We start from the raw sequence: 26,265 nt of genomic DNA, 5'->3' as shown, positions 1-26,265 counted from the left end.
TTAACTTATTATAATTTTAACAACATTGATACTTTTGGTATGTCGTTTTGCTTATGGTATGAGTTATCGAGCTCATATGGCCGTGGGGTTGAAATATTGCAATGTAAAAATTGAGTTTTTAAATGTGTATTATGGTCAAATATCAAGTTTCGGAGGAAACAAATATCATGCTTAGTTACAGTTTGTTGTTGATATTTCGATAGTTACAACAATAAAAGAGAATTTAAATTATGATTTTTTTTTTTTTTTGATGGGATGAAAAATTTTAGTTGGTAACACTAAATAGTGCTAGTTGAGACTATGATATGATTGCCAATTTATCTCTGAAAGTTATTTAAAAAGTTTGTAAGTTTCTTAAAGGGAGGGTGAGTTTTGCATGTTCAACTATATTTTGATGTTGGCGTATGAATGTATTTTCTTATCTTATTCTCTTTCTTATATATATATATATATATATGTGTGTGTGTGTGTGTTTCTCAAAAAAAGAAAACTATATCTTGTCTTTTGAAGAGACAAGATCCACCTAGATCGTAGACCAAACTATTAAAATGGACGAGAAATGTGAATGGAAAGAGGGATAAACAAATTAAAATATAATGGAATTGAAAATATATCAAATGGAATGAAGAGAGGAGAGCAAAAAAAAAAAAAGTGGAATTTAGATATTAAGCATCCAGATTCACAGGTGAGAGGGACAAAATATAGTAGTTAATTTGAATCCAAATGTTGATAAACATCGAAATTCCACTTCTTTTTTTGTTGTTTTGAGGAAAAAAAATTCCACTTTATAGTTTATATTACTTTCAAACGTGATAACATTGAATTATAACTCATATAATATGGTTTTTAAATGATTGGATTTCATGCATTTTGACACTTCAATATTTGGATTCCTCCTCACACATTATACTTATTATGGTGTGTTTATAACATTTAGGATCAAATTTACTCTCATTAGTTGCAATTATTGAGATATTAATATAAATAAATAAATTAGATTCCTCTAATTTTTTGTCATCAAAAATTCTAAAATCTCTCACTCTCTCTTATTTTATTATCAATACGAAACAATAAATTGCTAATATGTCCCATGAGACTGGGAAAAAAGCCAATTTTTACACAATTTTGAATGTCCTTTTCAGTTTTGCCCACACCCCCAATCAACATCATCCACACAGATAGATTACTTCCATATTTTTTGTATGGAAAGATATTTGTTCATCATTTCATAGGAAGAGCCTGGACGGGATTGCACAATCACAATGGATACCCTTTCAAGAGTTAGGTGCTTCACTACCACTACCAGCTCTTCCAACATCCCATTTCCAAGAATTTCTCCAACTCCTCGTTCCACACTTCCCACTGTTTCAGTCCTAAGAACAAGTCCTCGCCCAGGTAAGTCAGTGTAGTATAATTATAGTACCTTTTCTTCACTTTGATTACATTGAATAGAATCACTCAGATAACAATGCAACTCTTCTCAGTTTCCTTGAAAATGGAAGACCCAATTCAAACTCTTATTTTTCCTTTTTTCATACAAAGACTTTATCTTTGTAGTAAATTATGGTTTTTTTTTTTCTTGGGTGTCATTGGATATTGGACTAATAGTTATAGTTACTCTTATATAGGTTGCATGATGTTTTTACAAAGTGCACAAATTTGGGGTTCTGGGTAACATTTGAGGACTTTTGCCAGTGAGCTCTAGCTAAAATGGCACCTCATTCCCTTGTAATTGGCACTTGGATATGTATTCTGACAGCAGATTTTGTTGGGCCAAACATACTTTTGAAACTACTAATTGTGATGTGACTAAGAATATGCTGTTTATAAGAGCCAAGTTATTCACTTTTTTTGGTCTTTTGTAGATGGATGTTACGACTAGAATTCTAGAGATTGAGAGCTCTTTCTAGTTACACTTAATGATTTATGTATGCATTTTTCATTGACCTAGTAAATTGTCAGGACTTGTTTCTTTTTATAGTACTTCATCATGTACTAGTTTTTAGCTACTTGTGTTGAGTTGCATGTGCCTTGTGATCATGGTTGCTGGTTGGCTCCCTAACCAACTCACCAGTGTAATTACTGCAACCTTATCTTTTTTGTTATTTTATTTTTTGACTTCCAGTGAGTGGAGTAGCAGAGGAGGATGTTTTGCAAATGTTCTTTAAGGAGAGAAAATTAAGCGGAGATTTTATATCAAAAGCTTCTGATATATTTTGGCAGAGGGAGGTCCAGCAATTTGTAGATGCTGATGCTGGCGAACCTGCTGACACTCCTCAACAAGCAGAGCAGGTACACTAAGTTCTTTTAATGTTCCTTTTTTTTTAGCTAGCATAAAAAGATACTTTCTTTGCAGGATTACTTGATTTTAACTTAAAGGAATATATCATTGTTTGGTCAACTGTGTTCCAAAAAAAAAAAGTGAATGGGAAGAATGAAATTCAACTCTTAAGCTGCACTTATGATCAGCAATTTTATGAAATCAGGGTTCAGCTTTGTATCCTTGTCGAGAACATGGCATAACCATAATTTTAGCATATCAAACTGTTTGGGATTTGTAAATGATTATAAAATGTGGTCCTTGTGCATTCTGCATAAATAATGAACATTTCTAATGTAGGTTCCAGAAATCCTTTTTTCATTTGAAATAGAAATTGTATCAAGATAGTTGTTTTTCTGCAAAACTGTTTCTCTGACCATTTGTCATCACCGTCAACAAACTGATTTTGACTCCCATCATCCTTTCTTCCACACATCCAGATTTTATACATCTCCTATGCCTCATATGACTATTTGCAATTGGAAAGAGTGGTCTGATTACTGATTGTGGGTTGAGAATATAATGCTTCAAAGTATCTGAAGTATAGCGAACCTGTCAGGCTATCTCAGCACTTCTGATCATTTCTAGAGCCCCCTAGATTACTAGATGAAATTTTTTGTTAGGAATTAATAGAAATTATTGTGTAAGATAATTGTGTATTAAAGCTCTGAGAATTTGACAGGACAATTTGTCTAACTTGAAGGAATCCCAAAGCTCATACATGCCTATTTTACAATATTTATGATGACATTCCCTCGTTCTTGGTTCATCTTTTTTGGAAAGTTTATGATGGATCCATTAGTTTAAAACACAATTTTAATGTGTGGGTTCCTGAAGCAAAAATAGTCAGATGCATGTATCTTGAAGCATAAGCTTTTGGGGAATGACTTGTAAATAAATAAATCAGTTGCTGGATTTAATGAAATCAAGAGAGGGAAGGAGGATCCTCATCAAATGTGGAAAGTATTTAATTGCACTGCCAGACAAACAGAGACTTTTTGCATCTTCTGGTCCTTGATAAGTTCAAATTTTAGCTTTATTTAGTGACAACCTTCACCTTTGATTTATATTTAATTTAATCTCTAAAACTTGTGACTGATACCATAAACTAAAATGTGCCTTCCTACTTTGGTAGTTCTTTGCCCTTTTATTCTTCCAAAACTCTAATTGCAAAATCTTGCTATATTAGTGTTTCATGTTTATATTTGTGAACAAGCAAATTCATTCACCATTTCACCTTTTTAATGACCCTTTATTTATAGGTAATGGAAAGTGATAACGATGGTGGGTTTTTGAAACTGTCAAGAACCCATCAATGGGTATCAGGTGACAACTCTGCACCAGTCAATAAGAAAGCCATTGCTAAGGTATGCTTTTAGTTGTTTTTATTATGTTGACACTGTTGCTTTATGTTTGCTATTAAAACCCACCACCATCACCTTCCAACCCCTAAGAAATACAAAAGATTTCCGTCATGGAATTTTTTTTTATTACTTATCTATGCATTCAATTTCAGTTGTTTCTTATCTATATATGCATTACAGGCATTGCAGGATGATAGTGAAAGAAGAAAGAAACTGAACCTCCTCAAATATGAAGCTGTATGATACTTTTCTTGACTCAGTATGTTCCTTGGTTTTTTATGCAAAGTCTGTGATGTTGGGAATTAAAATTTGTTTATGCAGCTGAATTTTTCTCTTTTGATGGGTTTTAATTTTCATGAAATCAATGATGTTGGGTTTTGTATTTTATAGTTTATCAAGAGTGCATATATAAATTTACTTGCTCAAATGTTATCACCTTGCATTGTAAGAGCAAGGTGGAGGATGAGGTGGTGGATTCAAGACTCTCCGAGTGTGTGGACTCATCAATAAAAAAGCGTACATAGATGAGCTTTATTATGTTCACCTAAAACATAACCTTCACGTTCTATGAGGTTGTAACTCTATATTACCCTCCCCACCTCCCCTCTTTTTGTCTCTTTTCTGGGGAAGACAAAAAACCTCAATAGTAGAAGTAATAAAGAAAGGATTAACCAGGCCCATTTTGATTTCTTTTATATCTTTTTTACTTTGCTGCATCATTTCCAAAACCAAAATTATTCAGATATTGTAGAGGATGCTGATTTTTTTGCGCCTTCTCTTGTAGCTCAAAAGGGAGATGATGCTTTTATCTGTTGGTATTGGAACCGCATGCAGTGGGTATTGTTTGATAGTTTTATCAGCCCAGGTAACATTTCACAGGGAAGAATAAAGAGCTAGTCTTCAAAGTTAAGCAATACAGTCGCTCTGAGTCATGAGAAATAAAAAAATTTCCATTAAAACTTTAAAGACTTTACCTTGTACACTACAATTTCAAACAGTTTTTATACTATGTTAATTGTGCTTTGTTTAACTGCTGATAGGATTGGAATATACATGAATACCTGGAATCTTACTGGAATGATTCTGACTCATCTTGTTTTTAAAAGTTATTTTCCTTTTCTTTTGTCCTGACAGCAACTAAATCAACTAATCAAGCATCTTTTAATTTTTTCCAAGTATTTCTGGAAATAATGTAGTTTTATGTGCTTAAAGAGTACTGACCCGCCTCTTTCACTTTTACAGGCTGCTGTTAGTTATGGGACAGGAGTTCTTTTCAGGTTGAAACATTTGTACTTCATATGTTTAGATTGTTTAATTGAAGTAATGGCCTGATTGAGTGACTGTTCCTCAAAATTTAAAGATTCCCCATAACTTGAATATGACCCAAAACGGGGAGTTCCATAACAATTACTGAATCGTTTTTCTTTTTGGATGATGTGTTAACCAAGCCATTTTCTTTAGACTTTCACATGACTGATTTGATTTTTTCCCTTTGCTGCAAAGATTCAGTAATTGAATTCTTTTTGGAGTTAAAGATTTTCTATGGAATTATTGGAATCTTGTGCTGAACCTAATTAATATCTTTCACATAAAATTTTAAGAAAAAGAACAAAGGGACAACTTCCTTAATATTTTTACAATGTTTTAGCAGCCCAAGTTATTCATGTTTATTCTTGTATTTTAACTGACATCGTTTTCAGTGCAGTTGCTTGTACCTTCAGCTCTTATACAAACATGTAGACAACCTATCCAGAGAAATTGTTCCTCAAGTTTTCATGCAAAAGAAGAAGAAGAAGTAGAACCCAAAACTTCAGCCTTGATCTCTCCATACTCTGTGTTGTTATTTTCTGTAGTCAAACACTCTTTATTCTCTTTTATGGCTAAATTAACATTATTCTCTGTCTCCGACTCAGAATTGGAATCAGAAGTGAGGACCTTAAGGATTCGATAGAGAAATCCATCAAGGGTAGTGGAGTTGCTCTTTCATCTCCTAGGCTTGTGATCCCAGCAGCAATATATGGATTGTGGATCCTGTCTCATCAGTATTTTGTCAATGACTTATTTGATTTCCAGGTAACCCTTGAAATGACTTGTACAGGAATGATTTTTTTTATTTTTTATTCTGGATTCATGTATTGTGACTGCTAAAAAATTTGCCTAGAGCCTGGCCATTGTAGCTTAAGTGCTTAACTAGTTGGCACTTCCTGATGTTTCCAAATGAGACATCCAGCCTTCAAATTCTCCCTCCCTCAATTATTGAATTATCTAAAAAAAAATTGACTGAAAAGAAATTTCCATGAAGCTTAATAGGAAGATTTGTCATTTTATAGTTGTTTTGTTTCATCACAGCTTGTGCCAGCCATGGTTGGGATGTTTGTCTATAAAGCTGCTGCTCTCGTTCAAGTCTATAGAGATAATGAGGACCTGCAATTTGTCTTTCCAGAAAATGGGGATGGTTCAAGTGATTAAATATCATCTTCATTAGCAATTATTTTAATAGAGCTGGATGCTTTGCGGAAGTTCACTGTCATTTGGGTTATAAATTCACTTCCTTTTGCAAGCCTACCTATGTTGACTTCAGTACCTAGATTCAGCCAAGGAAAGCAACTACAAGATGTCCAAAGTGAAATACTGCATTTCTTTTAGATCTGGTTCCAGCATGGTTAGCTGGTTCATATTAAAACTATGCAAGTTCTACTAGTAAGGCCTGAACCTCTATTCTCAAGCATGAAGACCTGCTCAGTGAGGGTAATACTAACATCTGTTCCAAATTCGAGTATGGTGCCTAAAGCATGTATGTGCCTATTTTTATGACGATCGTTACTGTCAGAAGTTATTTTTGGGTGATTATGTCATATGTTCTTTCACAATGGTGTCAATAACTTTTCCTATATTCATCCAAAAGAGAGAGAGAGAGGAAGTTTTTCCTATGAATCGATGGAATTAAATCTATTGGTGTTAATCTTATCGTACTGTTTCCACCCCCCATTAATCGCCTCCATTATTCTTCTTTCCAACATGGTTGCAGTAAAATTTTCACTATATAGTATGTAGCAAAGAATGCAGGCTGCTATGTACTACAGTGAAGATTTTACTATAGTATTAGCTTTCTATTTGCAACTGTAAAGTCTGGAATTATATTAATGGTCATTTGCCAAATTATGGCTAAAGGAACAAGCAGCAAGTGTCACAAAGAAATGATGGATACAATTCTGAGATATTTAGGGTACGTGTGATAATTGTTTTTCCCCTTTATTTTCTGTTTCCAAAAATAATTTGTTTTTCCCCTTTATTTTCAGTTTCCAAAAATAATTTGTTTTTCCCATTTATTTTCTGTTTCCAAAAATAAGTTTCTATTTTTGAGATTAAAAAACTTGTTTGGCAACTGAAAATGGACAAAAAACAAAAATTGTTCTCAATACTCAATTTGTGAAGGAAACTGAAAACATGCAAAAGGCTGTTTTCAGTTTTTAATTTTTAAAAGTCAATGAAAACACGCATTTAATTTAATGAATCTGTTTCATTTAATGAGTTAGTATTAGATTTCAAATACTAGTAACAACATATTTTAGTATTTTCTATTTATTCTCTAAAAAACTATTTTTTTAATTTTAATTAACCAAACATGTTTTTTATTTCAAAAATACAAGAAATTTTTTTTCCTTCATGTTTTCAAAAACAAAATTTTGAAAATAGAAAATAAAAACTATTACCAAACGTAGCCTTATTTTTGCATAAAAACTTCCTCAGTTTCATCAACCTTCAATCTAGCTCAACTCAAGTACTTAACTTAGGTCACCTAATATGATTAATATATGCATGATTTTATTTATACAAAAATCCACTTTTATGATAATAAGCACTGTATAAGGCCAGGAAGAGGGCAGGCCTATCTCAATTGACGACTCATGTTGATCCTTTCTTTTTTTTTGCTGACATGATACATGTTGATCAAAAAAACATTAAAAAATCTTTGTTATACGTCAGAAAAGGACAACGAACTTCGAATAGCCTTATTTCAGCATCCTAGAATGACAAATCAGCAAGGGACAAAAAGCTGAGGTTGAACTTGGGTACATAGGGGTCCAATCGCTTTAAGTCCCAAAACATAGGATTGCTCATCTTGGGGCTCAGGGCGGCTTAAGATCAAGACATTGCTAATCAGGGATTGAGATTGATAGTTGAGATTGATAGATGCAAAAAGTAACTTTAAATCTCAGCTATTATTAAAAAAAGTTAAGAAAAAAATTTAAAGATGTAAAAGGGTGAAAGTCAAAAAAAGTGTAAAGTTAAAAAAATTTGTGAGTAAAAATGGTGAATTGCACCCGGTGCATCAGATCTGATCCACTAATCAGGGCCTTTTTCTTTTGTCTGCCCATTATTGTTATTGTTTTTTTTTTTTATAAGACATTATTGTTATTGTTAAATATGCACTTATGGTTTTATTTTTTATTAGAGGTGATTTCAAATTTCGTTCTCAATAATATTTTGAACTGAAAATATATTAGCTTTGTTTCAATTGAGTTCCACGATTAAATTTAATCTTATACAACACATGCATTTAAAAAAAAAAAAAACATGCAAATGGAGGAAAAAAAAGAGAGGACGCAGCTTGAGTCTAATGCATTATTGCACTGGACATGTTGGGATTCGAACACATGTTCAAATTTAGATACATGTCTAAACTCTAACGTGTCACATAAATGAGTGCATTGGACACATACTCCACTAAAAAAAATATAACGATTTTATTTTGATCAAACCTATAATTTGATTTCTAAAAGTTAGGATCGCAATTTGAAATTATTTTAGCCATTAAGAAGTAATGTATAATCATTCCTAAATTGTATCTTTTTCTTGCTAGGAATTGAGTGAGTAACAATTAAAAACTGAAGGAAAAATGCTTTAAAAAAAATTGTGATCCTTTTAACTTTTGGGTTGCCATTGTTATTTATTACTTGAGTATCAACCATCACCGTCCATGTAGTCATTTTGTCAAAAATTTATTAATTTACATTCCCCAAAGTCACTTCGCATTTTACCCTAAAAAAAAAAATTGTATATTGTGTAGTAAAATAAAAAAATGGGTAAACTACGTATTTGGTCCCTATCTTATACACCATATTTCAATTTGATCCCTAACCTTTTAATTGTGTCAATTTGGTCCCTAACCTTTCTTTACCATGTCAATTTAATCCTTACAGTTATCTTTTAGATGAAAATTAATGACATGTCTAATGGCCAAAATAAAAATTAGCTTCTGTTGATGTGATAATAAACTAAAATTTTATTTTGACTATTTGCTATGTAAACAATTTTCATCTAATATATAATGGCAAAGACTAAATTGACACAACATTAAAAAGTTAAGGACTAAATTGACACAATTGAAAGGTTAAGGACCAAATCAAAATATGGTGTAAAAATTAGAGACTAAATATATAGTTTACCCTAAAAAAATGGATAGATCTTTAAGTCTTATGCTCCGTTTGTTTCAATGGAAAACTTTATGTAAAGATAGTTTTCCTTATTTTTCAATGTTTGGTAACATAAAAAAAATATGAGTCAAAGGAAAACTATTTTTGGTTAATCTAAAAAGTATGGCTTATTTTTAGAAATTATTTTCCATTAAATTTTTTTAGAAAACAACTCTATCTCACAGCAAGCTAAATAAGAGAAGTTAAGAAGTTGTTTTTCAACTTATTTAAAGTTGCTACCAAACATTAGAAAATGAGATAGTTTTATAGAAAATACTTTTTAGAAAATAACCCATTTTCTAGAAAACATCGTTATTAAAACAAATAGAGCGTTAATTAACAATGATTTTTTATTAAAGTTGAAGGTGGTAATTTATTATAGTTAATAATAATTTAAAAAGTTGGTAATTAATAATTAATAATTATTGAAGATATTGACAACCCCAATGAAACGACAGCAACAGAAAATGATTTTAGAAAAAAAAAATAAAGAAAATAAAAAGCAACTGCAAACAAAACTAAACTAATACCGAACTTGCAGTGAGAGCTATTCCACTGTAAACAAATCTCTCTCTCTTTCTCTCTCTAATTTAACTATAAAACACTCTCAAAATTTTTATAAACCAAAAAAGCAAAATAATCGAATCTATATCTGAATCCCGAAACCCTAGATCTTCTTCATCGATGGGTTCGCGAAAAGCTCGCGAGCGAGAAATGCTGGACTCGGTGTGCTCGATGATCGCGCTCGTCTTCTTCCTCGTGACCTGCGTCGAGCTCTGCGACGCCGCCACCGTCGTCGACGTTTACCGTCTCATCCAGTACGACATCTCCGGCGCCCCCTTCGGATCTCGCCTCGCCAAGCTCAACCACCACGCCGGCTCTCTCCACTTCCCTCCCGGCGCCGATCTCTCCCGCACCGTCCTCATGATCCCAGTCCGCGACCTCAACATCACTTTTCTTCAAGGTACTCATTTCTCTGATGCACAATTAAGCTTCTCTGGCTTGCTTAGCTAGCTAGTTCAAGTGCTTTTTTCCATTAATGGGTTTTGCAAGTGCTTGGCTTTGGAAGAAAGTTTCTTTTTACTTTTTTGTAGTTTTGTAATTTATGTATAATAAGTCAACTGGGTAAGATTTTGTACTTTTAGGACAATTGAACTGCTACAATTGGACACAGACTATTCACGTCTTGTAACTTAAAAGAGAGGTTTTATCGGAAACAAATGCTTTTTGTTTTTTAAAGAGTATATGGTAAGTTTATTATGATATTATGATTTCAATAAAATTGAGTTGTTTCATGGAATATTATAACTATCTCAAAAAAAAAAAAAAACTGAATTTCATGGAATATTGTAAGCTTAGTACTTAGATGTGCTATTCATTTAATATATCCCATGTGTATTTGATGCATTAATTTTCTCATTAATAAAACATATCGCTTATCAAAAAAAAATAAAAAACTGGCTTTTAGATCCTGACCTGCTTTAAGGTCACTGAGAAGTGGGAACCAAAAAAAAAAAAAAAATCCTGTTTTTTTTTTTTATTATAAAAGATTTGTATTTGATTTGCCCCATTATAATAATGAAGTGTAATCTTGTTGAGCATGCACTTTTTTTTTTTTTGGATTGGTAAGTTACAAAGGCACCCAATGAGTCTTCAACTCATGAGTGACCTCACCCTCCAACAAATTATTATGGGAGAAGGAAGTGTGAGTTAAGCTATAGCTCATTGGCAATATGCTGCATGCACCCTTATTAATAAGAGCAATAAGTAATAAAGTCCAACACCTTCATGTATCCATGATGGTTAAATATTACTGCAGATATGATACTAATTCACCTTTTTACTTCTTAATCCATTGATTAGATTTTGTTTTATTTATAGCTGGTATGGATCTCTTATTTACAAAATGGTTAGATAATATATGTCTCCAATTCCATTTGTTTCTGAAGTTGAAGATTTACCACCTAGTATTTTTACTTCCTGATCAAGATTGTTATTATTTTTGACATACATATGGCAGACTATATTGCTCAAAGACAGCCTTTGGGGGGCTTATTGTTTTTGCTTCCCCGGATGTTTAGTTTTGAAAATAAAGATGACATGAGAACTAATCATCAAAATCAAGAGAGCGACCTGTTAAAGAGTGTAGTGGCAGAACTTGAACAGTTACTCATCCATTCCAATGTTCCTGTAAGTGTAACCTTTATAATCTCTTTTGTTCTTTCTTTATGCACTACATCGTTGTTGCAGCTGTTTATTTATTGTTACATCTCTCATTTAGTGGTTCATGATGCCTATCTGCTCAGTGCTGTTCTATTGAGTTCTTTATTGCTCAAGAACTACTTGTGTGTAGCCTTTCACTTGCTCATTTTGGCAGTTACATTCTTAATCTATCTCAGCTGTTAAACTCTTTCATCCCCCCAATGTGCTGTCTTGGGGTCTCCTTTACATGCAGTGATTGGGTTGGATAGTTTTGGAGAGGAATTTTACATGGACTCGACTGAGTGGGGTTTAAAAATTTCAAACCAATGCTGATCCAAAGCACCCATAAATGTGATTTCACATGAGTCAGTTTGAACTCAGTTGGGTGGCGTCTCCATTTGTCTTCAATCCTCCCCTTGCAAGTGCTAGGTGTAGCTGTGGGGGGTAAGGTTGTGGGTTCAAGACCCGCTGCTACAACAATCACCAGAGCCTACTGATTTTTTTGGGTTTTTATTGGTTTTAACATGGATGTTTTTACTTTTGGGTGTGAGTTGGGTGATGCCTCAAACGGTGGGTGACTTGCTGTGTGGATGGGCTGGCCTTACAGTCAAACAAGGCTTGCTGCCTGTTCGGAGTGTAGTTCCTTCATGTTTACTAGTAAAAAAACCTTTTCTCTATCTTTAAGTTAATTTTTGGAAATGCCTATTAATATGTTGCTATGCTTTTTTTACAGTATCCTGTGTATTTTGCTTTTGAGGATGATGATATTGATGCTGTATTGGCTGATGTGAAGAGGACTGATGCCATTGGTCAGCCTGCTACTGCAACTACTGGCGGGTATAATTGTTATATGTCCTTGAACTTTTATTAGGTTTTGAATGCCGTTGTGACACATGTTCCTTGAATATGTTCTGTGGATTCATTTGAGTGAGAAATATTTGCCGCTCCTTGGGACGTTTATGGAAAAACTTGAATCCCCTCTCTTCCACTTGATTTTTTTTGGGATAAGTCCCTCTTCCACTTGTTGTAACAATTGAATTATAAAAAAAATCGTTTTGCTTCTTATATTGTAATGACCTTTTCAGTGTAGTCAAAGGTGAGCCGGGCGCTCGCCTAGGCGCCTTTAGTGAGGCGCTCGCCTTTAGAGCCTAGGCGAGCAAGGCGACTGCCTTAAGCCATGAAAAAGGCGCTAAGGCGAGAGCCTCAAGTTTTTTTATTTTTTATTTTTTATAGAAGTTTGTTGTGAAACCTATTTTTAGACTATTAATTTCAAAAGGCATGTTATAAAACCTATTGTTAGTTAAATTAATTTACAAATTTGTTTTGTAAGACTTATTGTTATATAGAAGCCTATTGTAAAATGTATTGTTAGAACTAACTAATAGAGCCTAAACCATGTTAATCCTATTTTGAAATAATTTGATAGACCTAATTTCTTCATGCTACACATTGAAAAACACTTCATTATAATATTATAATACACTACGTACATATGATTGAAGTTCTATATGTAAAATAAATATATTAAGAATTTGGTGCCTCACTTTACTCGGGCTAGCGCCTTTTTGTCGCCTCACGCCTTGGGCGATACAAGGCCTTGGCGCCTCAAGGTCGCCTTTCGCCTTTGACTACCTTGGACCTTTTAGAAGCTTGTTACAGCAAAGGAAAAGGGGGCTTGGCAATTTAATCATGTTTATGGAAGCTTGTTTTTAAACTTACATAAAGAGATGAAATAAAGGAAATGTTCCCTGATTTCGCACCTATCACCTTCCATAGACAAAGGGAGGAGTGTATAACTAGCATCTTGCTGAATTTTAAAGGCCAAAAAATCTTATGTAAACCGTGCCCTGTTCTGTTTATTTTTCCTTTTGAAGCTTATCACATTTTCTACTGATTTGATTGTTGCTGCTTCTCTCTTTTAGTTAATCTTATTTGTCTATTAAATAATGCCAAGAGCCTCTTGGCTCAGTGGCATGTCTGGCTCGCCATGGGAGTGATTTTGGGGTTGAAGCGTGTCTGGGACAAAGTCCCTCACCTTATTGTCCCACAAAATAAAAAAATGTCTGTTAAGTGGTCAACGTAATTTCATACTTAAATGTATATTTAATGTCATTGTCTGCAATGCACTAGTCTGTTTTTACTGTCATTGAACTTTTCTGATCTCATCTTTTCTTATGAAATGTTGCAGATTCAAGCTTGTTGTCTCTGCACCAGAACCTAAGAAACTCATTTCTCCCACAATCACAAACATTCAGGTTCCCATTTAACCTTCCTTTTCCAATTGAGAATGGATAGAATCATGATGGAAGTGAGAGAAGCAGTTTGTGCTTGGAATTACAAGTTTAAGGTCCATTAAGTTCTCAGGACCTTCAGTACTTGCCAAAAAAAGAGTTCTTGGGACCTTAAGTAATTCTGCGTCATGCTCAATGCTACTTCTTTGTAAAGCATGCGGATTGGATAAACAATTGGGGAGTCAAACAGGCCTTTTTGAATCTCTCTTTGATTGATCAATGTGTGATTTTCCAAATCCTCATTACTAATGGAAGAAAGCCCCCACCCTTATAATTATAATTCCCAAGGTCAACATTACGCAAGTTGCTCAAACAATCTCAATCATCCTGTCATAGTCATAATGGATCTTTAAATATAGATATTTTTGAAATCAGACCAGTATATCCTAAATTCTTTATAGGATTGCATCATTTGGTGGGGGGGGGGGGGTGCAACTTGAGGCATGTTTTAGCTTGGAAGTAGATAGCTGTGTGCGGGAAAAGTGTTTAGGGTTTATTATTTTATCCTAACACACATGCTTAGTATTTATACTAATAATCTTAATGTTATTAGACATTTACCCCTTAATACTCCTCTTTAATCTGGGACATCTGTATCATATAATTCCAGTTTATTACATTATAAATCCAATCTAGTTTTTTTTTTATAGGTAATCAAAGAAGTAATATTAATAAGAAAAGTAGTACAGGATGTTCATGATGATGAACAGAAAGATACAAAGAAAGAAAACTAAGGGAAGGAAACTCTAAGGGAAAACATAAACTCTGAAAGAGACGGAGAATCCGTAAAACCCCAACAACGAGACCACTCGAAGAGGCTTCTCTGACATAACACCTTTAACTCATCCAATGTCTTCTCCATGTTCTCAAAGGAGCGACGATTTCATTCCAACCAAATAATCCACAATAAACACCCTGGAATCAAATTCCAAATATTCGAGTTGTGCTTCCCTAACCACTGATGCCAACAAGATAACAACCCCGACACTGATCTAGGCATAACCCAGTGGATACCAAAAGCCTGAAGCATAACAGACCATAATGTATGAGAAACAGTACAATGAAGAAGAAGATGGTCAACCGACTCCCCATCACAACAACACATACAACACCGATTTGCCAAAGGACGCCGACCCCTAATCATGAGATTATCCAAAGTGAGAATCCGACCATGAGCGGCTGTCCACAAGAAGAAAGCTACTCGCTTAGGAACCTTTGGTTTCCAAACACCCTTCCAAGGAAACAAAAAATCCGAGGAACCCCAGATTGCTTGGTAATAAGAGCGGGTGTCGAACATACCATTGCCTTTGAGCCGCCAACAAAGAATATCCCTCCTATCCCCCCGAGGGATATGAGGTTTATAAATCCAATCTAGTAAACATAATATACAGTTTGGACTGCAGTCAAAGGTAACTAGACATTAATTCTCAACTCCCAAGTATGTGCTTAATCCACATAAGCTCACATAGCTATGAGCCAGGGCTCTATCTATACTCTTCTACACTAGATCGGGACACAACACTTAACTTCTTTTTCAATCAATCAAGTTTCCTCTTACAAAGGTGCAATATCGAGTAGTTTACCTTCTATATGAGTGTGATCCTACTCAATTTAAATGTGTGAATGTTTCTACCTGTAAGTGACCATTAATCTTGTATAAAAATCCCCAACCTGGATGTGCTTTTAGAAACTTCACTATTTGGCCTCCCAATGTGGAAGACGAGAAGCTGACATATATTGGCTCACAACACTCACTACAGAGGACATTTTTGGACGAGTGATGTTGAGATAGTTCAACTTGTCAATTAGGTGACAATATCTCTCAGGATTAGACAACTTCCCTTGATCCATTTACAGTTTAGCACAAGGATCCATAAGATCCTCTACAGGTTTAGAGCCTAACAGTCCTATATTTTCCAAAATACCCAACATATATTTCCTCTGTCCATTGTGACAAGCTAATTTGTCCCTTAGATCAAGCTCTCTCAGTCCCCAAATAATAATTTAGCTTGCCCAGATCTGTAGTTTGAAATGAACTTTGAAGAAACTCTTTTAACTCTTCTACCCCCTCTTATAATCCCCGGTGATAATCATATCAATAACGTTTATTAATAACAAATTTCTCAGAAGTGGAAGATAGTACTTAATGATTATGTTGGCAGTGATGAAGGTTTAACTAGACTAATCCTTCATTAAATTTACCAGACCAAGTTCCAGGAGAATGTTTAAGGTCATGGATAGCTTTGCTTAATCTGCACATCTTACTGCTCCCCTTGAGCAACAAACCTGGTGGTTGCCTCATGTATACTTCCTCTTGCAAATCATGTAAGATTGCATTTTGATGTTCAATTGAAACAATAGCCAACCAATATTGTTAGCCAAGGATATCAAAAATTTGGAAGAAGAAAGTGTTTAAGGTTTATTCTTATACCCTAACACACGTACTGATTATATAAACTAATAACCTTATTACATTGTTACACATTTATCCCTTAATATGTAAACGCTACTCATAACAAGACATTACTTATCAAGGATTTAATTTGGAAGTGCATTTTGAGTAATATACAAACTTTCATATGCATGTTGCCGACTATGATACTGTTTTCCTACTTAACATAACATAATCTTTTTTTATAATGTTGATGTCAAGACTCATATGGGAACCTGCTGACATTTGTTTGCCTTCACTTGCCATCCTAAGAAACAAAGACCACCTACATAACCATTGTTCTTTAGGGGTTCAAAGGGTACCCCAGTGGTTTCAGCACCTCTTAGGCACCTGGGCATTGAGGTTTGAACCCCACCAGTCCCCCCTCCCCCATATTTACCTACCAAAAAAAAAAAAAAACGTTGTTCCTTACCAACTCCATCTTAGTACAATACAAGTGGTTGATTCTAATAGATGATGATAGGATAGTTACAGGGATTTGTGGAAATATTGCAATTCATTGGTCCATCAACTCCATCTAAATTCTATAGGAGTGGTTGATTGGAATTTGTTACATGGAAAAGATGGTTTATTGGGGAGCTAAATGGACACTTTTCAATTGTAGTCCAAGGTATATTGAACTATTTTGCTTGTGTTGACAATCATGGTCAGCAGTATTCTCCTTTACAGCAGAAGCTTTGAAACAGTGGTATCAGTTGGGCTCGCATTGTACCTGCCAGGAATACTAGTTAATCATATATTAATAAATTTAAGATCTGTGCTTGATTTTTATAGCTGATCATCATTTATATAGATTATCTTGTAGTAATTAAGATATTTCCTAGGAGATGTTTGCATTGTTGTTTTTTCTTGCGTTGCAAGACCATGGAAAGATGGTGGTGGCCTTTCTATTCCATCTCAAATCTGAAATGCTATATTACTGTCTACAGGAGCTATTGCTCTCTTTATTATTTTTTATTTCTAAATTCTTATGTCACTTGTGCCAATGAGCTCTAGCTCAAATGGCACTTCCTTACTTGAATAACAGGAAGGTGGTTGAGCTTGTGTATTTTAGACCCACTAGACATGTATTTAAGTTACCATTTAAATAATAACGCACTCCACTTCTGAACTTGCAAGCTGCTGACATCTCAGCATCTGTTCATTTGACAAGGTTGACCCAGTCACCTTTCGTTTCTCTACAGTTACATGATTTCTTTATTTATGCCAACTTTATATGATTTATTAGTTACTTTTAAGATAGAAGGTTTTTTTTCTTGTTACTTTATCATTGACCTGTCCCCTGTACTTTCAGAATTCTTTTTCTTTTTCTCCTTCTCTTTTTGGAAGATCACAACTTGCACAGTTGACTATCTCAGCTGCCTCCATGTTTGTTCAAATGAATAATACATGCTCTTGTTTGGGAAGCCAATGTGGACTCTAATTTTTTGTTTTTTGTTTTTTAACAAGTAAAGAGCATAATTTATCAGAATGAAGTGTCCCTCAAATGGGAGTGCCCTTGAAGAATTACAAAAATACACGCATTAGGTCCAAAAAATTAATGATGGAAGTACATGAAGCCAATGCAGACTCTTAACTTCCAATCATTAGTTGATACTAATTTGAATCTAAAAGATGTTGGAAGAAAATCAAATATGTTTTTAAGAAGATGATGTGAGAATATTGTGGCACAAATTATGGAATGAGTGGTCTGTCTCAAGATCATGAGATTCACAAATTGTAGGCTGTAGTGTTTGAATCAGCATTGTGGGTTGATATCAAATGTTAATTGTATTTTTTTTCTACATATCCTGCTACTGCTGCTTGGTCTACCAAAACCTGTACTTCAATCGCATGTTTTCTTTGATTGGTGACAGGGATGGTTGCCAGGGCTGAAGACAGATGGAGATGCAAGTCAACTCCCAACCATTGCTATAGTGGCATCGTATGATACGTTTGGGGCTGCTCCTGTAAGTCATGTTATCAAATTTAATCTATAAAATCAAATAATGTGAACCATACAAAGGTGTGAGAAAATTTATGTTTGTAGGCATTATCAGTGGGAAGTGATAGCAATGGAAGCGGCATTGTGGCACTTCTTGAAATAGCTAGGTTATTTTCTCTTCTGTATTCAAATCCTAAGACAAGAGGAAGGTATAATATACTCTTTGGGCTAACGTCTGGTGGACCTTACAACTACAATGGAACTCAAAAGGTGCTTATCTCCTCTAAGTTGATTATAATTATCATTATCCTTAAATTTTTTTTAATGTCTTTCCACTAACGTAATCTTGTTGTCATTTTTTTTTTTTTTGCGGCCCCTTGATCTTAATATTCTACCTTTTGCAGTGGCTTCGCAGCTTTGATCAACGATTGCGTGAGAGTATTGACTATGCTATTTGCTTAAATAGTATCGGTTCATGGGATAATGAATTATGGATTCATGTGTCTAAGCCTGCAGAAAATGCTTACATAAAACAAATATTTGAGGTAAGCTACTTTAGTTTCACAAAAATAAATTTTTGATGCATTATCATATTACTTTTTGTGCTGTTTTATAATTGATTTTAGTGTAGGATTTCTCAAGTGTAGCAGAAGGGTTGGGCTTTAAAGTTGGTTTGAAGCACAAGAAGATAAACATTTCAAATCCCCGAGTAAGTAGATATACCTGAAATTTTGTACTTCTTTATTGACAAGAGATAATTATTTATTCTTGTCTTCTCACACAATCTTTTCATGATACTGTCTTGAGAAAAGTAACAATAGTTTAGTTCAATGTGAAAATTGGGATTGTATTATTTATTGAGATTTTAATGAGTAATATTTTTTAAGTTGTAAGGGACAATGTGCTGTTTTGTACCGTGGGGTTAACCTATAAATAATTTGGTTTCTGTTGTGATTGAAAATAATATTATAATCATTTTTCACTGTGAAGAACACCATTGCAGGGATATAGTTAGTCAAAAGTAGGAATTAGACTGCCAATGAGCTCTAGCTCAACTGGCACCTTCTCCCCTTAAAAGTTTATAGGTGTAGGGTGAGGTCTTGAGTTCAATACACCAATTGGGTGTGTGTGTTACTTACCAATCAAAATAAAAGTAGGCATTAGAATGTTGATGAAACCAGATGTGGGAATTGATACTGTTTTCTTGGTTTTTTATTGTTTTGGGAGTTCTGCTTGAAAGTTTGGTAGAGAATACTCTTATGCAGAAATTATGATGTCTACTATTTTTTACCACTTTTATTATTATGTCGATGCCCTGTTTCTTCAAATGTACTTTGAATTCTTTTGATAAAATATAGTTCACAACTTGAGAAAATTAAAGAATTCATAAAAATTAACGTTGTTTTATTCGAACTCTCTTTTTTATAGTTATGCACATTGCACTTAGCATATAGGTGGATATTTTTTCCATCATCTTCAGCAAAGAAACATCAAATCCTCTATACTTTGTCCAGCCTATGCTGATTTAAAATTTTTGTTAGATGAGCTTTTGACCTGTTCATGAAGGAGACTTTTTCTGTTTTTCTCCTGTTGCATTTGATTCAACATATGGATACTTGGTTTATATTGATTGTGCACACCTAATCAATCTGGGAACACTCTGAATTTTATAAGCATGCTGTACCCTGAACTTGTGCCCAGATTCTACTGTTGGGCCAGGTAATGAATCTGTTTACCTGCTATAGGTAGCTTGGGAGCATGAACAGTTTTCAAGGTTGAGGGTTACTGCTGCCACACTTTCGCAACTCTTCACAGCTCCTGAACTGTTGGAAAGCACTGGAGGGTTGGTTGATAGCAGGTTATCCTTCTGGAACTAAAGCATATTTATCTTATTGCTCTAGTATCTGTTTTGTTTAGAAGGCCATTTGCTGAGAGCTTGGGATTTTACAGACATTTTGTGAGTGAAACTGCAATTATCAGAAGTGTCAAGTTAGTTGCAGAGAGTCTTGCGGTAAGGTTGTATATCTTGGGATATATGTTTTTTTGATGTTTATATTTGATCAGACAGATATAAATGTTCTTGTAATTGTAGTGTGCATTTATTTGTATTAACTTTTTTTAGGATTATAAACATTGTTTTACATATCACTGCTTGTGTCACATGAACAACTTTAAGAATTATATAAAAGTTGTCTTTTGGATGACACAAAATAGCTGTAGGTACATCTTCCTAGTTTACTGAGAGAAAGATGTGGACACTTAATTTCTATGTTCATAGAAGGAAGCAAGCACATTTGTAGTTTTTATAAAGATGGAGTTGATTGGGGGTTTTTTTTTTTTTTGGTCCAAGTTTGAGTTATGTTTTATTTTTTATTTTATAAGTAATAAGATTTATTGATATAAAAAAAAGGACACCTTTGTACACGGGTTAACAAATCTCCAAGTTTGAGTTATGTATGCGAAGCATCCTGTGTCAAATCAAAACTGCAGTTAAAAAATATTGTTATTATGTATTTACGTGCTATGAATGATTGAATGGCCGCCTTAAGTAGTCATTCTTAATATGCTGGAATTTTTGGATTTGTGTACTTTAAGATGATATTCAAGCAACCATTGTACATGGGTTGAGAAGTCTCTTTTCTTTTGAATAAAATATTTCAGTTACTTATATATACATAAAAAAAGACTAGTGTTTAGATACTTGAAATCCACACTTGCGTGTGTATGTCCATTTGACTTTACAACTTCTAGTTTTCGGATGTCTAACATGTTCTTTTCCTCTATTTTATGCAGAGACATATCTATGGTTATCAGGGAAATGACATCCAAATCTTTGCAGATGACAGTAGTTTGGCCGTCAATCCTTCTTATATACAGTCATGGTTGGATTTTTTGTCACGGACACCTAGAGTGGCACCATTCCTCTCAAAGAATGACCCATTTGTCATGGCATTAAAAAAGGTTTTCAACTGTTTTTATTTTTAATGCAAGTTATGGTTTTCCTTTGAATTTCCTGCTGTTTCTTTTATTGCAATGGTTTTCACTTGAAGATTACACTAAAATTCATGAACTACACATTTATATATTTATCTGATATGTTCTCTACTTTTCCTAGATTATCACTAGATTATCTGCTGTTTCTTTTTTTGGTTTCAATGCAACTCCATGCCTTAATTGGCTATTATACTTCTGAAGCAGCCATTGGATAAGAGTCAAGTTGTTGACTTTAGAGGGATTTTCAGTTTTGATAACTTAAAACTTTTTATATGGTGTACCAATATGATTGAAGTAAGAGCCATATGGTTTTAATGTTTAGTCTTAAGTTATTTACTTAAAAAAAAAATGTTATTTATCAAAAAATAAAATAAAATTTAGTCATAAGTACTCTAGGCTTAAATCAGATTTTAATTCATGTTTTTATTTGATAAGTTATGATTAGTTTTATAATGAACATTTCAGTAAATTTCTATACCTCCTACATATTGAATTTTGGTGATGGATTTGAGTCTAGAAATTTCTAGAAGATTCAAAGTGTCTCCCTTTTATCGGGGGGGGGGGGTGTCCAGCCACTGAGCTCTAGCTCAAAGTACACTTCCTTCCCCTATAAGAGCAATGTAAAGAGTTTGTAACTTACCAAGTAAAAAAATTCTTTTGCGGGTGATTCTTGAGTTTTGTGCTTTTTGTTCATGAGGTAGTTTTTCTGGAATAAAATCGCTAAGTATAAAAAAATAAAAATGTGATTCCCGAAGTTTGAAGCATATTGTGGTCATTTGGGAGGTGATTTCGCCATTTTGATGATTATGGAGGGTATTTTTTTCATTTTGGTGGTTTTAGGGTATTTTAGTTATATTGGAGGTTTTTGAAGTTATTTTGGAGGTTTCAATTTTCTTTTGGTTAATTTAGGTTTGGGAATATTGTAGTCATTGTAGAAGTTTTGAGGGTATTTTGATCATTATGTAGATTTTAGGGTTATTTATATCATTTTAGAGATTTCCATGGTATTTTGGTCATTTTATTTTGGAGATTTTATGTCATTTGGGAGAATCTAGATGAAAATGTTGATTAAATGTGGAGTTTAGCGGTCAGTTATATTAAAAATTTAAAAGAGTGGCTAAAGCCGTACTTGGAGAATCTAAAGGATGTGAGCGACTGACTAAGGAGACTAGTTCACGGAGCAATTAGACCAAAGTGAGAGCTACAGAAGCTTACCTAGACGTAGAGACAATCCCACTTGTAAAAATTATAAAATGGTGAAAAGGGAAGCAATAAAGATTGTCCAAGAAGCTACATGTAAAAACTTATGATGAATTATATTTATATAGCTAGAAGGGGACAAAGGATGGAGAAATAATACTTCTAAATTTGCTAAGACATGGGAAGAAAACAAGAGATCTACAACTTTGATGCAATTGTGATTTAACGTCTATTATGCTAAATAATTCATTATTTTATTTCTAAAGCTTATTTACTTAATAGTTTTATGTGCTACATTTTGTATGATAGCAATAACTTATTTAAAAGAAAAATCGTATGATATTAATATTTATGTGCTGCATCTAAAAAAATGATAAAACTTTCCCCTAAACTGGGTCAGAGCCTGGAAGAGACTTCTACATGGCAGTTCATAAGACTATTTATGTATATTCAATTACTTAACTCATTAAACCATTTAAACGAGTCATGTGCTTAATAAAGTCATGATGGTGGAATGCTCGTTTGAGTTGTCAGTTTGTCACATGTTGGGTTAGAGGAAAGTCCTGTAAAAAAAAAAAAAAAAAGTTCCTGAAAGTGTGCCTTGAGCTTTTAATATTACTGTTTCGGCCTAAAAAATTCATGGTGATGTTCATGACATATCCAGCATTAGTACAATTCATCTTTGGAATTGACATATTTGTTAACTCATTGAATTGTGTTATTGATTTAGAATTTAACGGAATTGTAGTGGAAGTTATGACGATCTGAATCCCAATTGTTGAATCTCATTACAGGAGTTGAGGCTTAGTCTTAAAACGCTGATGTGGTTTTATTTTCTGATAAATAATCATACAAAATAAAAAATGCCTTTTTTTTTTTTTTTTTTTTTTTTGTGGCAAGTGGTACGAAACTGCAGCTAGATAATTTTAGGCAAGAAGTTGTGGAAAGTCAGAATGTAGGGAGCTGTTTTTTGAAAAGTAGTAAACTTCATTGAAAAATCATAGAAGAAAATATAGAGAAAACAAGGCACACAGGCAGTGTGCTAAAAGGGGCAACAGAGAAAACAAACTAAATAACAATGAATGAAAGTACAAAAATCATGCATATCAGACAGAGAATTGAAAGTAACTACGCCCGAAGCATTTGCCCATTTAAACAAAGTCTGAAAGAAGAAAAGCCTCAACTCATGAATTGATCTTTCATTCCCTTCAAATGTAGCTGTTTGGTTATCTGTTTTAAAAACAAATTTCATATTTTAAAAACGAAAGGGGGTGGGTCCCACTAGGGTTTGATTTGGGTTAGTTGTGGATTTACTGCGTGCCATTTTTCTAGTTAATGTGAGAGCAACTGTTCTTTTCAGTGATAAAATCCTTCTACTATTCTCATCAGTGAATTTTATTCACAATTTCCTTTTTGTTGGCAGGAATTAGAAGATCATACTCATGAGGTGAATGTGCAACATGAAGTGCTTGACGGGATGTTCACCTTTTATGATTTGACTAAAGCTAGACTTGCCATATATCAGGTATCAATCTTAAGTTAGTTATCTATTTTTCTTTATGCTGTATGTAAATGTTGCTTTTGTGTGTTAGGTATTTTATTTTATTTATTGTTTTTTAAGTAGTTAAGTTCAATTAATTTAAGAGGAATTACCACATGTACATAGATGTATACGTTTGATAACCTAAAGAATTAAAAAAAAAAGGTGTGAATTACAATCGAAATGAACAAGAATCAATTAAGTTTACAATAGAAACAGTAGCCCTAGGACATAGAACTTGAGACCATTCAAGCAATGATCTAGTGATAAAACACTTCAGATACACCATCCAGGGTTCCACATCTTCAAAAGTATGACAATTTCTCTCTCAATAATTTCCACAATAGGTATAAGGGGCTAAATTCCAATAAAAAAAAGAGTGTTTGCCAAACCAATTCCTACAACCCGATAAAAGATCAGCAACACTTCATGGAAAATCCCATTGAACATAATCTAATGTCTCTTTGTTGAAGTCAAATGATAAATCTCTGTTTTTTATTGGGAAGGTAATATTTTTTTTGTCTGCCCACAAAATATCTTTATGCCTTATATTTCTACACTATACAATCTGAATTATTTGTCAGCATGACACTCAGTTTCTTACCCTGCTCTTTTGTGGCATCATTTAATTTATTTTGTCTTCTTTTTGTTATGCTTGAACCTATGCAAATTTTTCCTACATTGAGAATATATGAAGAAAACAGATTATCTGAGAATTGTTCATTTATGAATCTATTGATTTCTTTATTATTTAGTGGCTCGGGAGGTAACGACCTCATGCATAATTTGCAGGTAGCCAGTGTAACATTTGACTTACTGTTGCTTCTAGTGTTGGGATCATATTTGATAGTGCTGTTCAGTTTTCTTGTCATCACTACTAGGGTATTGACTCTTTCGTTCTTTTTTTAATTTGCTTTACTCATTCACTTGCCGGAAAATAATGGATATCTGATTGTGCTAAAATTGCTGATGATGCCATCAAACAGGGTCTTGATGATCTAATCAGTATATTTCGACGACCTCCATCTCGCAAGGTGAAAACAGCTTAAGATGACTGAAGACTGGATTCAAACCCAACTTGCTTGCTTCAGCAGTGAATCTTTCTTATGTAGCTTTAGATTGAATCTACAATGGAGGATTTGCTAGTAATCCTCTGTTGGTTAGTCTAGTACTCTAGTGTCACGTGGAAAGATGTTTTAATTTGTTGTGCCAAAATGAGAATCATCTTGTGCGAGAAAAATTTTGTGAGATTCATTTTTGCGTTGCAGCCTTGTTATTGCCGGCTTTTTTGCAAATGACTATGTATTCATTGCTTGCATCTACACATGGTGACTCAATGTGTATTGGTTGAGTGCAACTGCACATGGTGACGGAATTTGACCTAAACTGCCGAAAGAAACTTTGTATAACTTATGCTACTCTGTAGATAATCCTAATTTATGGTTCTGCAAAACATCAATTTTTTAATAAAGCAAATAAGCCAAACAACCCAAATAGTTGGAATGAGATTTTGTTTAGTTCCCTGTAATTTTTTGTTCCCCCCCCCCTGTTTGACATGTGAGGATCATTATGCTTGGGCTTTTGATTCAGTTGAGGACTGGTACTTGTTTTAAGATGTGCGGAAAAACAGAAGGGTAGTAAAAGGCAACCTACAAAAGTAAGAAATAAATGAGAGGTAATCAGCCATGTTAATCTCTCTTTTTGAAAAACTCAAGGGAAAAAAATTTGTTTGAACAAGGAAAGGCTAAGAAATAGTAAATCAAATCCAACTATTTTCCTAAAAAAGTGGTAAACTAATCCTTGAAAAACAAATGCTTCAGACAATAGTTGGGATGCATCATACATCTTAAATGCAATAGCTGAAAGGTTGAAAGATGAGCATCATACTCAACAAATTCATATGGGAATTAGATCTAGAACATATTTTATGCTTCAAAAAAAAGAGGAATTGATTTCTGGATGTAATTTTGAAAATTTTAATCCAAATTGATCGACTGATAGTTTTTTATAATGTCGCATTTCAAGATTCCATTATCGGAACAGATGATGAAATTTGTTTATCACAACAAATTATATTCCTAAAAATTCATTTGGGAACTACATTTAGAATAAATCCTATTCCTCAAAAGCTTCAAAAGGAGGAATGATGTACATTCAATGTACACAATTTTTCAAATAATGTACACAAAAGGGAACTTAGACTTACCAATCAATTTTTATTTTTATTATTATTATTTTTTTCAGTTTGGTCAGTTGACGTATACCAAAGCCTCCGGTAATTTGAGCATGCTTTACTTCATCTTCACTTTTTAAAACCTAACCTCCCTATGGTTTGTAGTTGCATTAATTTTTTCATCTAAATTAAGGGAAAATGACAAAGTACCAGAAAGAATCCCTTGATTTGAATTTCTTCGATGAATAGAAAGGTTGACATACAGGTTTTCAACCATGTTGCTGTGTTGTTGGTGGAGGCGTGTGGGTTGGAGTAGGTGGCTAGTTGC

The 26,265-nt window shown here is 33.8% G+C and overlaps 2 protein-coding genes across 2 annotated transcripts; both read left to right on the top strand.

The window, feature by feature from the left end:
* Positions 1–1,170: 1,170 nt before the first annotated feature.
* LOC142606785 (uncharacterized) lies at positions 1,171–6,618 on the top strand. Its single transcript, XM_075778126.1, has 9 exons — positions 1,171–1,395; positions 2,126–2,292; positions 3,583–3,687; positions 3,865–3,921; positions 4,469–4,549; positions 4,927–4,961; positions 5,390–5,479; positions 5,598–5,757; positions 6,034–6,618. Exons 1-9 carry the CDS (start codon positions 1,263–1,265, stop codon positions 6,151–6,153), a joined length of 948 nt encoding a protein of 315 aa, XP_075634241.1. The 5' UTR covers positions 1,171–1,262; the 3' UTR covers positions 6,154–6,618.
* Positions 6,619–9,689: 3,071 nt separating this feature from the next.
* LOC142607355 (uncharacterized) lies at positions 9,690–25,235 on the top strand. The gene is made up of 14 exons (XM_075778807.1): positions 9,690–10,125; positions 11,182–11,351; positions 12,097–12,200; positions 13,552–13,618; positions 17,963–18,055; positions 18,136–18,300; positions 18,435–18,575; positions 18,662–18,739; positions 19,776–19,888; positions 19,981–20,041; positions 20,824–20,991; positions 23,648–23,749; positions 24,557–24,646; positions 24,751–25,235. Exons 1-14 carry the CDS (start codon positions 9,846–9,848, stop codon positions 24,811–24,813), a joined length of 1,695 nt encoding a protein of 564 aa, XP_075634922.1. The 5' UTR covers positions 9,690–9,845; the 3' UTR covers positions 24,814–25,235.
* The last annotated feature ends 1,030 nt before the right edge of the window (positions 25,236–26,265 follow it).

This window comes from Castanea sativa, chromosome 8 (assembly GCF_040712315.1).
Source record: "Castanea sativa cultivar Marrone di Chiusa Pesio chromosome 8, ASM4071231v1".
NCBI classification, from domain to species: Eukaryota; Viridiplantae; Streptophyta; class Magnoliopsida; order Fagales; family Fagaceae; genus Castanea; species Castanea sativa.
The sequence above is the reverse complement of the archived record's forward strand: the minus strand, read 5'-3'. Positions and strand labels throughout refer to the sequence as shown.

Coding starts and splice junctions, on each gene's coding strand:
- LOC142606785 (XM_075778126.1), top strand. CDS start 1,263: ATGGATACCCTTTCAAGAGTTAGGTGCTTCACTACCACTACCAGCTCT. Junction 1,396..2,125: donor AAGAACAAGTCCTCGCCCAG/GTAAGTCAGTGT, acceptor TTTGACTTCCAG/TGAGTGGAGTAGCAGAGGAG. Junction 5,758..6,033: donor ATGACTTATTTGATTTCCAG/GTAACCCTTGAA, acceptor GTTTCATCACAG/CTTGTGCCAGCCATGGTTGG.
- LOC142607355 (XM_075778807.1), top strand. CDS start 9,846: ATGGGTTCGCGAAAAGCTCGCGAGCGAGAAATGCTGGACTCGGTGTGC. Junction 10,126..11,181: donor CAACATCACTTTTCTTCAAG/GTACTCATTTCT, acceptor TACATATGGCAG/ACTATATTGCTCAAAGACAG. Junction 18,576..18,661: donor ACATAAAACAAATATTTGAG/GTAAGCTACTTT, acceptor ATTTTAGTGTAG/GATTTCTCAAGTGTAGCAGA.